The sequence below is a fragment of the Symsagittifera roscoffensis genome, chromosome 3 (assembly GCF_963678635.1).
Source record: "Symsagittifera roscoffensis chromosome 3, txSymRosc1.1, whole genome shotgun sequence".
Taxonomy (NCBI): Eukaryota; Metazoa; Xenacoelomorpha; order Acoela; family Convolutidae; genus Symsagittifera; species Symsagittifera roscoffensis.
Genome location: NC_087064.1, coordinates 42,247,685 through 42,259,968, shown reverse-complemented (window position 1 = coordinate 42,259,968; position 12,284 = coordinate 42,247,685). Strand labels below are relative to the sequence as shown.

The following is a 12,284-nucleotide window of genomic DNA, read 5'->3' as shown; positions in this document are numbered from 1 at the left end:
TAAATATTCCAAATTAATTGGAAGCAAGTTTGTTCCGAATAATTTGTTACCAGGCAAACGTAAGTACATATGCTTTTAATTGAGTTTGCCTGTCGTTGGGAAGTTGAACAACGATACATTTGAGCTCTCTTTTGATGGGCGTTAGTAAGTTTCATTGTACAACGAAGTGATTGTGACTTATATGAGTCATGTTTTTTGTTTTTTTTTATTCAGGTTAAAATCAATTTTGATCTTTTGCGTTTTGAATTTGATTTTCCTCCAGTTCAATTCATTAGCTAAAAGGAAATAAATTAAGCTCCCCAAATACGAAAGGAAAATTAGCACGCTATAACGTGAACGACTTCTATTTTTGATAGTGGATTTTTATTTTTAGATTTCGCAGCGGGGAATAAGAAACTTACTTATTGGTGAATTTTTCTCTAAATAAGACAACATAACGAAAGTGTCCCTGCTCCGAAACTCATTCGTAGATAAACCGACATCTATAAAATGGCAAACTTTTTAAACTACAATTTTTCAACATTAGGAATTTTTTTCAAAAATAATACTTAAATTATTAAGTCTGGTGCACCTACTATTTATACTCAAAATAAAATACCTAATATATAAACTTTTGGATTTTAGACTTATTACATCAATCGAATGCAAGAAAGAACTGAGAAACCTCAATCAACGAAAACCCCCAGGTCCTTGTGATATACCAGCCTGGGCACTGACAGATGGTGCAAATAGCATATAAGAACCCCTTACTGATCTCTTCAATGAGTATATTAAGTTTTGGAAATTTCATGTCAATCCTAAATTAGCTCTGTTTACACCTGTATACACGAAAAAGACCGGAACCAGAAAACTATAGACCTATTTCAATCACGGGGGCAATGTCAAAAGTTATTGAAAAATTTCTTGAAACATGAACGAGTACCTCATGAAATATGCTCGTATTAGTAAACACATTTTGGTTTCCCAGCACCATATTCAACCATAGATGCACTATTATATTGCACTGAATGTTTTCGGAAATCAATTGATAATTACAGAATTGTTGCTGCGTCCCTTCTTGATTTCTTAAAGGCATTTGATTCCATCAACCACAATTTTCTAAAGATTAATCTTGAAAACATAGATTTCTTAAAAGGCTCGGTTGATCAGATTGAACATTTGAGCAATAGGCAGCAAAAACAATAGTTATTAATACCGAATCAGTGTGGATTAATCTATTTCCGAAAGGTACAAGGCGTTCCGAAAGGTACAGTCCTTGGAGCACTCATTTTTAACTTATACATAAATGATCTGAACCAACAATGTTTAAAATATGGCAGAGTCGTTCAATACGCTGATGATACATTGCTCTTTGGTGATAACAAAAATCCAGAAGTACCTATCAATCAACTTGAACATAGTTCCGAAATTCTATTAATATATTTCAAAAGAAATTCATAAAAATTGATTGCCAGAAAACGGAATTCGTTATAATCAGTAAAACAGGTAAAATTCAAGAAAAAATTCATTTGTATAGAGAAGGAAGTAAATGAAGAAAAACCATTCGTCAATATCTTGGAGTTGTAATCGATCAAACACTAAACTTTCAACAGTTTTTTAAAAGTATTCTAGGAAAAATGGCATGTGGTATTAAAACATTACAATCCATCAAAAATCGTTACCATGAAGCACCAGATTTCTAATGATTGCGCTTGTCATGAGCCACCTAGACTATCCGGCAATTTTACTCAATAGAATAACAAATAATTTAATAATTTACTTGAAAAACAATAAATTTGGGCTGTAAAAACTTGCTGTAACCGTCTTAAATAAGATTTCTCGTCAGATTTGTAAGAGAAATGTAAAATATTGCCAATTAGGTTTTTCCTAGGTTGGAAAATGTCATGCCATTTCTGGACATTTGGAAAAAATTTATTATCAGCTTCCATCAATTTAGATTTTTCGAATCATTGAATATGTAAAAATTATCGAACAAAAAACTCATATTAAAACAGCAGCATAATACTAAATTTTTTGATATTTTTAGGACAACTCTACCAATCTGGAACAATATACTAGAACGCTCTAAAATATAATGCAATTAAATTCAGACTTAAGATGTTTTTTGACAAACTGTTCATTGAAGTTAAAACAGTGGCAGCCTATGGAAAGATTGGTGGAATAATTTTTAAATTAATGTGACAATTAGCGATGTTGTTTTAATTCATTTTTGTTAGATGTTCTTGATAATTTCCTTTTATTTTGTTTCAGCAAATGTACATATACTTCATTTTTATTCTACGGTTTTTAGTGAATACAGTTTTTTTATTGAGATATATTTTTTATTCGAAATTTGAAATTGGTTCAGAAATTTGCATTCAACTTTTTCGGTTTCGTTGAGCTTTTTGACACTTTTCTTTTCATCTTTGGCAATTTTTTGACGTGGTAAAAGATATCTGTTGACTATTTCTGGTCATTTTAATATGTAATTCATGTTCATTTTTCTTGCTCCGCATGAGTTTTCGACACCGACATTGTCTATTTCTGTCATAGTTAAGTGCTTGCGTTTTTTCTGCGATCAAAATCTTTATTTTGTAAAGGCATTGCCAATTCCACTGTTTCACTAGTCCAAAGAAATAAGTTTGCACTTAAAAGATAATGCTTTTTTCCTGGTTCAGGTTGTGCTTTCGAGTTCATAAAGTTTTGGAGTTCAAGTTTGTTCTCCAATATCCAAAGCTAAAAGAGCACGATTCAATTTTCAACTTCATTTGTTGGTATAATGCACAGTGGAAATAGATATTCTGCTTCTGGGTTCCGTAACCTGGGGTAAATAAATTAAGCTATTGTCTTTTAGAATTTTTCTTGCAGTTTAATCAACGCATATTACAAAGCATATTAATAATAAGACTCAAACGAGTAACTGACTCTAGCGTGTCTTGAACAACTGACAGCATTTTTTAAAATAATCAAATGAAATAATTTAAATTAATTTGTTTTTCAAATCGAAAAATGCAACCATTTGAAACGAACGTCAACGACGCAGTTAAGTCATATAATCAATGTTTTTGATTTACTTAAACTGCATATTTTACATAATTTAAGAATTCGTTCTCATGCAGTTTGAAAAAGTTTTCACGTGTGTGGGATTGGACTCTTGAGCAGATGGAATTTTTAAACTTGCATTAAAGACAATCACGAGCTTAGGTACACTCAGAAGTTTTAATAACGGTTTAGAATGAAACCAGCGAACTTGTTAAAAATTCAGTTGATAATACTTCTTGCTCGGAAAGAAATTGTTTAATGAAATTAGTTTTACTAATTTGCTTTGGAGTAGTAACGTAGTGTAATATTTTTCCGGTGCTGTAACTTTGTGAAGGGAAGGATAAATTGGATTACTGCTATACGAAGGTAAATAATATTGTTTTTGCTTCAGATATTTGTGTACAAAATTGAGCGTATAGCCGCTTAGCTTGGTTCAAATTTATGGCTGAAAGTCAGAAGAATGAATGGATTTCAGTGATATAAACAACCAAACAATCCATCTGTACCGGAAATCTTGACGACTTGAGGACAAGAATGAGCAGCGATCGATGTTATGAGTGCAATTTGAAGTTCAAACTGTTCAAAAAAGGCGTTAGTTTGGGTTATTATGTACGAGGGCAGCTCATTTTGCGCGACTTTTACCTAACGTAATTGAAAAACTTACTGTGCTTCATTTGCTCTATTTTTAAAGAACTGCTTTCATATTGAGTGTTTAAAAATCCCGGTTTTGAGTTAGTTGATTTTGTGGTAAGATCGTTCTCTGCAGCTGGCACAGCAACCAGTTAGCATTGTTGTCCCGACTAGTTCGTGATTCTTTTTAACTAGCCATTTTCAGTATAAATGTTGTGATGATTTTTTTGTTCAAAAATATGTGTCGGCGCCATGTTTGAAAAACAAAGGCATTATTTGAAAGTTTTGCAGTATTAGGAAAGTTAGTGCAATTTTTAAAGATTGCACTGTTGTATCAAATATTGCTCTTGTTTTTTTTAAATATGAAATTGAAACACTATCTTTCCTAGAACAATCAACTAAAACAAATAGAAAGTAAAAACAAGTTGGAAAGTGTGAGCGTAATTTTTTTTTTTCAAATGTGGGGATTTTGTTCTAACCTTTCACGTGTGTTTTATACCAGATAGGCAACAGCCTGTATTGCATCTCGAATTTGTTCGCATCTCGACACTGCGTGTCTCCATTCGTTCACAAATATTCTCGATGCATATGTAGCTGTTGCTTATCTACTACAAAATGCTTTCATACATATATACATACAAGACTGCTCGTATCAGGCCGAAGCCCTGAAAGTTCCGACTGCCTTTTAAGGTCTATGGAGCATTAATAAGATAAAAATATTCAAATAAAAAAAAATAAAAAAATTTTATGTAAAAACATCCCCCCACACGTCATATTAATTTGAAAGTGATAGATTTTGCGCCTATTAACAAATCAATTATGGCAAATAAGCTTCCTTGAACCAATTTGGAACGATTTCTAAGACAGATTAAATCTCGCTTACGCTTTAATAGCCCGAAATTTATCGCGCGTTAATTGTCCCAAATTGGCCATAATGGCAATCTTTAAACCTCATAACTTTACGGAAAATGATCACAGGTGAAATATCTTTTCAAATTCAAGCTCAGGACAACAATAGCTTTCGAATGATATAAAAAAAATTGCGTCAAAAACGGCTAGTTAAAAAGTCGAAATTTGTCTGAAGAAAAAAAAACCCACCCCGAGCACAAATATTCCATTACTTTCGTATCGAAAGTCGGAACAATAATAAACATATACAAGACTGCTCGTATCAGGGCGAAGCCCTGAATGTTCCGACTGCCTTTTAAGGTTTATGGAGCAGTAATAACATCAAAAAATTAAATGTAAGAAAAAATAAAATGAAATTTTTTTTTCCAAAATTTGAAATTGTTTATGAAAATCATCCCCCCACACGCCATACAAAGTACAAAAGGATAAATTTTGCTCGCGCGAATTATATCGCGCGCTAATTGTCCCAAATTGGTCAAAATGGCAATCTTTAAACCCTCATAACTTTACGAAAAATGATCACAGGTGAAATATCTTTTCAAATTTGAGCTCAGGACAACAATAGCTTTCGAATGATATAAAAAAATTCTGTCAAAAATAGCTAGTTAAAAAGTCGAAATTTGTCTGAAGAAAAAAAACCCACCCAGAGCAAAAATATTCCGTTACTTTCGTATCGAAAGTCGGAACAATAAGTGTATTTATGATTGCCTTTATATATATATATGTTCAGTTCAAGTGCATTTGATAAAAGGCAGGCCAGTTTCGCTCTCCAATTACGGAAGAGGAAATGACTCGATATAATGTGATCGGTTTCTTGTTTCGAAAATGAAAATGAGTTTTTTTGTCCTGTTTTGGAGCTCATTGATACGTCAGCTGAGTGTTGGCCTTGTTTTATATCATTCAAAAGGCAATTTTGCTCTGAGCGGAAATTTAGAAAGATCGTTTACCTACCATCATTTTTCGAGTTTAAAATTTGCCAATTTGGGACTAACGCGCGATATATTTCGCGGTATTAACGCGTAGGATGAGATTTAATCCGTCCTAGAAACAGTTCCCAAAAAAATTTGAAAAATTGATCTTTCTTTAAGTGAAGAGTACTCCACAGACCCGAAAAGGCAGTCGGAACATTCAGCGCATCGCCTTGATACGAGCAGTCTTGTTTCATTCAGATATGGGTTGAACAAGATCTGAATGTTGAGTTTAAAAGGATGTGAAATGGAATAAAATATGCTTCATTAAGAGTTGTGCGTCATAACCTAAATGGTCATTAAAAAGTTGAGTTTTCCTTATTAATAACTCGCGTTCTAAAAAAGTCTGATTTTCTACTGGAAAAGAGGTTTGTTTTGTTCAAATTTGTATTCACGGTCGATTTATATCACTAAGTACTCTGTTTTAGAAACCATGCGTGGAATGTGCTATTCTGCATTGCGACAATTGTTTGTTACCAACAGCGGGCAACCGGTGTCGCCAATGTCAACAGAAGAAATCAAACAGGTTTTAACATTTTATCCAGTTCCCTAGAGAAATCGAAAATTCATGTACTCTTCAATTCTGTTCAATTCGTTTTTTTTAGGTATCTGAAAGGTTTGTACCCCAGGGGCGGATATAGGGGTCAAGGGGGTGGCGGACGCCCCTTTCTCCCTCAGGTATTCGACCCTCTCGCCAACCAAATGGTCCCCCTGTGGTTTTATTTGATAACATCCTTTTTCGGCGACCATCACTAAAATTTCCACAGGCGCCTTTGGCGCCAATAAAACTTAACTTTGAATGAAAGCGCGCGCTGAAAAAAAACGCAATTATTTGGTCAAAAATTATTCTAAAAGTGCTCAAACCGGCATTTTTGTCAAAAAGGGGTCTTTATATAGTGTTCTAGAAACGCTCGGAAAAATTATTTGCTTGACCTGAAAAAAGTGTCGACAAAATATTCTTTTTTTTTTGAAAAACCCCCCTCGAGGAAATCGTAGATTCGCCATTGGTTATATCTTTTTTCAAATAAACAAGACAACGCTCTTGCCAGGATAGATCTATGGTTTTTGCAAAAATAGGAGGGGCGGTTTTTTTTAAATCAAAATATCTTTTTCGGCTCGACCAATTTGATTTTCAAACGCAAAAACTGTGAAAACGCGAAAACAAACGTGTCAGAGAATTCAGTCCACCTAGCAAATCTTTGAAAAGGTGAGTGAATTGTTTTGCCTTGGGCGCATTTTGGAAGTTTTCTACCTAAAAAAATTAATTTTTTTAGCAAGAGTTTTACAAAAAAATCTATTTTCGTAGAAGATTTGGCCATAGGGTTGGCCATATTTAGCTTTTTTGGCTCGTCTAGAAAATTGACCATATGGTTGGCCATAAATGGATAGTGCAGTATGATAATTTCAGAGGGATGGTCGAACTCGTGGGGCCTTCATTTAACCGCTGCTGCTCCTCTCCATGAGATTTGGGGCTCATTAGAACATATCGCTTTTGATTCTTTGACTTGTCAAAGTTTAATTCAGTATTTTTTTCATCTTTTTGAATGGTAGCCGATTTTATTTTCCCACAAGGTGTGTTAATTAAATCTGGTAAAAATCAAGGAAACAAATCCCTCCTTGATCTTTTTAAAGTCTCTTTTAAAATGAATTTTCCAAGGAATAATTGGGGGATCTGAAGAAATCACGCCAAAAACGCAATATCAAGCGTGTTTGATGTTTTTTTTGTTGTTGAGTAAGCCAAGGATTTCTGTTTTTGATTGAATTCTGAAGGCAAGCAATAGATTTAATTTTTAAAAAAAGCAATTCAAAGGAGTTATGCGCTTATGCCGTTTCAAATTGATTTTGTGATGTTCGTTTTTGATAGTTTTAAGGCGTTTTTAAATTTGTTTAATTTTGTTCAGAGGAGTGATAGGTAGAAATAGACGAATGTGATGCGGACTATTTTTCGAATCGCGACTTTATATTTGCTACCATTTTAGCTAATCTTAGTACCTCTTCTTTCTATGAAAAAGCAAAGCTGAAAATAAAAAAGGAGGCGTCCTGTAAACTTCAACACATATGTGACTGAATTTAGTTTGCGGTGTCAGCATATGGGTTCAAACTATAATCTGCCTAGCTCTTATTAAAAGCGTTCAGGTGGAGAAGAAAACAAGTAAAATGGAACTTAAGTATATTTTGAAGCCTGTAGAGAATACTATTTCCTGAAAGCAGTAAAAATTCAGTTACCTGGATCTAGTTATTTCTGCGCCAAATGCCTATAAATACTAGATTCAAGCATATCCGATATTCATAGTGAAATAGGCATATTGGAAAACAGTTTTTTTTCGAAAATTACCTATAAAAAACAAAAACAATTAAAAAAATTTTCATTTTTTTTTCGAAAATTGTTCTAAAGATGGCGCTAAAAAAAACTTTGAAAACTTAATTAATTAGATTTTTCAGGACTTGAGTAAAAGAAACTCATGGCTCATTTTCTACTAATCTGCGGCTGTCCTTCTACAATACGCCTGCTCGCTTTTTTGTTCGCTCGAAAATAGACGAAAAATCCAAAATTTCAAACCGTTTTTTTTTCGAATCACGATTGAAGGGGCCTTAATATGATTCATCACTCAAATCAGTCCGTTGATTATATGTGATTTCTGATTTTACGTGGAAAACAAAAAAATAATTAAGGCTGGGACAAATTTCATACCCTGCACTCTATTCTGGTTAATGCCTTACTCTTGGAGTAAAAAGTATTTGTTATAAATGAAGGAGGAATTTTCAATGTATTGTGAGAACGATCCTGGCTGAAGGTAAAATCTCTAGGGATTTTTTTTGTTTAGATGAGGTAGCTGCAGTTTAATTTATTCAGAAGGTATGTTCTTTTTCAGGAAAGCTCTCGTTGATCCACCCAAAGTCTATACCGAGTAAGTCTATTTCGCTTAATAATTAGCATATGCCCTTTTTCAGTCAAAAAAAATTAAGCCCTTCTTGCCGAAGCGGAAGAAGCATAGATCAATTTGTCAATTAAGTTTTGAAAGCCCTTCAGAAATGTTACTGTGAGGATTTTAATGAGGTGTTATATTCAAAGGAGAATTCAGATGCAGGTCAATAAGACAGCGGTGAATTTAAACGTGAAAAAGACGGGGGGAGGCTCCAATCAAGGTAATTGACTTATTCATTTATCTTCTGCAATTCTACTGATGTGCCAAGAAAACGTCAAGTCAAAAGTTAAGTCAAAGGCCATTGAACTTGAAGACTAAAAGTAACATTTCTTGACGCGTCTGGACAAGTGGCATTAATACAAAAAAATGTTTACAATGAGATTAACAACTCATTGAACAAATAGTGTTTGTGAGAGGCCGTGATTTGTTATTTATGATCCAAAAAGGGGTGGATCTATAGTTTTCGCATTTTTCTGTGGCCACTTTCTTCACCCAAGGCGCCTTTAAACAACTTTGGAGTCCATCGGCGAAAAAGTTAGGTGTAAATTACTACCCGAGGCGAACCATTTGGAAAGCCAGGATTTTCAATTCTTAGAGGTTTAGCAACTTTGGATCATCATCAAATATATATAATGTAGGGTTTGTTACCCTTGCGATAAGCGAGGTTATTGCAATCGGGTAATAGACATTTTTCATAAATAACTTAAGGCAGAATGTCCAAATGGTTAAAAGTGCATGGTTGCTTGTGTTAACTGTAATAGCTCCATGCAGTTACGACGCGGCTTTTAATTGTGTTACGTTAAAAATTGCAAATAAGTTTTTGTAGGATACAAGTTTTTTTATGTACATTTTCGGCACTGAGATGGGTCCGGTCGGCTACAATTCAGTCATCTCATTTTCCTAATGTTTTTTTCGAATTACTTTTTTTGGTATTATATAAGGGTGATCGAATTCGTTAAATGAAATTGTGGAAAGTTTTAATCAACCTCCTAGGCTGTTAAATGAAGTAAAAAAAACGAAAGTTTGTTACAAAATTGGTTCGAACGTTTTTTTTGGTTGTACGATTGGTTTAAAGAGATCAAGTTTTGTCTGTTGTGAATTGAAAAAATCAGTATCTGAGTTTTATGATTTACCTTAAGCCATTGACTTCAAAACTTTTTTCTTTGGTTTTTCTGATGCTTTCTGGTTAATTCACACTTAACCGTTTTTCGTCTTAAGTCAGCTGTTATCATCACATTTTTTTAAATTTGAACCATGTCTTATTATAATGCTATTGGAAGTCTTTGTATTTTTATCATACAAATAACTTGTGTTATAGTATGAACTATCTTTTTTTTCAACCTAAGTCGCAAATATTGTTGCGATAAAAGGTGTTCATTTTGAAAGTGTTCATTTTGATCAATAACTAGCTATTAAGTACAGCCAATGCTAAGGATTTTAGCACAGACCATTATTGTTTCGACCTTCGTAACGAAAGTAACGGAATATTTGGGCTCGGGGTGGTTTTTTTTCTTCAGACAAATTTCGACTTTTTAACTAGCCATTTTTGACGGAATTTTTAAAATATCATTCAAAAAGTATTATTTTCCTGAGCTTAAATTTGGAAAGATCTTTCACTTGTGCTCATTTTTCGTAAAGTTATGGGGGTTTAAAAATAGCCAATTTGGGACAATTAATGCGCAATATATTTTGCGCTATGAACGTGTAAGCAGAGATATTCGTCATAGAAGTTGTTCCAAATTGGTTTAAGGAAGCTTGTTTGCCATAATTGGATTGTTACTTGGAGCGAAATTTAACACTTTGTACTTCAAAAAATCTCATTTAAAAAAATCCAGTTTAATTTTTTTGCTTTTAATTTTTTTAATGTTGTTACTGCTCCATAGACTGGTCTAAAACTTCAGGCATGTTAGTTGGTAATTTTTTTTTATTTGAGTGGTACTGCTAATGCGTCAGAATTGGCGTTCGTCACTTACGGAGTTTTGTAGACTCAAAGATATACTCATTCAGTTTTTCCCAGTAGCGTTATCAGTAATATTTCTGCTTGTGTATGCGAAGTGCAACTTCACCTCTGTGTTAATTTTTTTGTTTTTCTTGTTCCATTTTAGATTTTTTTCGCTTGAAGTCTTCTTGACTACTTGTTCAGCGTCATGCTTTTTTAAGCATGTATTTGTTGTATCGCAAATGGTGCGAAGTTCAGCTTCACTTCTGTGTACTTATTTTTCTGCCGCTCTAATCTTGTGTTTTGTTTTGCTTTTACAGCTCAAAATCAGTTAGGTAATTGTTCAGAAGGTTATATTGTGCGGTTTTTGTCGAAGTAGCTTTGTTTTTTGTTCCGACCATTAGAATGGGGTGGAATTTTGTATTCGGTTGTTTGAGATTTTTATTTTTTGTTCCGACCACGCGAAATCAGGCACCACAAATAATCATTGGATTCGTTTGAGTGATTTATCATATTGAAGCTCTTCAAATCATGATTCGAACCAAATAAAACATTGAAATTTTTTTTCCGGTGTCGAGAAAAACTGGTTGAAAATTTTCGGTTTTGCGCCGAATTTCGAGCGAGCAACGCTAGCGATCAGGCATATTAATGCCTGATTTTAGTTTTACTCGAGTAAGTATACTGTATGAAGTTTTTTAGCGCCATTTTGGGAATAAATAAATTCAAATTTATAAAAAAAAATATCAATGAAGTATTGTGATTTTTATGTTCTTCTTGTGTTTTTATTCAAAAACTCTTGTCCCTGATTTTAGTGTTACTCGAGTAAGTATACTGTATGAAGTTTTTTAGCGCCATTTTGTGAATCAATAAATTCAAATTTATAAAAAAAAATATCAATGAAGTATTGTGATTTTTGTTCTTCTTGTGTTTTTATTCAAAAACTGTTGTCCAGTTTGCCTATTTGTTATGACTGTCAAAATGCCTAATTTGTAGTTATTTTGTTCAGATACTCTTATCGCGCCACCCAGAAAAACGAATTAATTTGAATGTTTTTTTTTTGTGTGTGCGCGCGTGTGTTTTTTAAGACTATGGTCGAGTAACGCTCGGTATATGGAATTTTACTGTTTTTGTTTATATTTTTAGGATAAAAAACATGATTGGTTATACAGAAAACCAGTTTTGGTTGTTTCATTCAGCGCTTGTTTCGGAAAAAAAATTTAGAAGATGCTAGATAGTTTTTTAAATTTTACAAATTACAAATGTCGTCCAACATGCCTAAATTACTAATTTTCTACGCGATTGTTTAGTTCTCGAATCACACCACTCGCTAAAAACGACACTAATTTGAAGAAAATTAAAAAATATATATATTTTTTCCATTTAATGAATTTGGTCGGAACATTCTGTGCTACCTTATGTGAACATTCTGCGCTACATTATATGTTTTTTTTTTCGGATGATTCGTTAAGCGGTTTTTTTGAAGAACAACTCTTCAAGACCGCCATAATGTCTATCATTGATTTTTGTTCCTTTTATTGAAATTGATTATATTTTTTGTTCGTTAACTGGCATCCTGTTTTTAAAAATATTTTAAACAGCTGCAACATTTGAATAATTGAAAGTGAAATTCCATAGATTGGAGCAGGGTTTTATTGTTCATGGCGAGGAGCAAAAAGATGCCACTAGATATAGAAGTGGTTATTGCATACAAATGGCTTTGATGCTCCTGTTTGCTGTTAAATGAGAAAATCTGAAATTGAATTGAGTTGAAAAGTAAATGTAAAGAGTGTATTATCTATTGGTGTCCAGATTTCATATCAATACAGATTTTTATGCAATTTTATTTAATCATTGACCTTGGTAAAGGCTATTGATATTAATTAACGGAAC

The 12,284-nt window shown here is 33.2% G+C and overlaps 1 protein-coding gene across 2 annotated transcripts in view; it reads left to right on the top strand.

Annotated features, from left to right (window-relative positions):
- The first annotated feature begins 3,416 nt into the window (after positions 1–3,416).
- The window catches only part of LOC134842595 (abscission/NoCut checkpoint regulator-like), a 59,180-nt gene continuing 50,312 nt past the window's right edge, over positions 3,417–12,284 (top strand). Inside the window, exons 1-4 of one of the 2 annotated variants that reach the window (XM_063859008.1) lie at positions 3,417–3,612; positions 5,957–6,054; positions 8,402–8,437; positions 8,602–8,675. In XM_063859008.1, the coding sequence (XP_063715078.1) occupies positions 3,556–3,612; positions 5,957–6,054; positions 8,402–8,437; positions 8,602–8,675 (265 nt within the window). In that variant the 5' untranslated portion in view covers positions 3,417–3,555. Of the gene's footprint in view, positions 3,669–5,956; positions 6,055–8,401; positions 8,438–8,601; positions 8,676–12,284 lie in introns of both variants that reach the window. The other variant, XM_063859009.1, reaches the window with a different exon arrangement.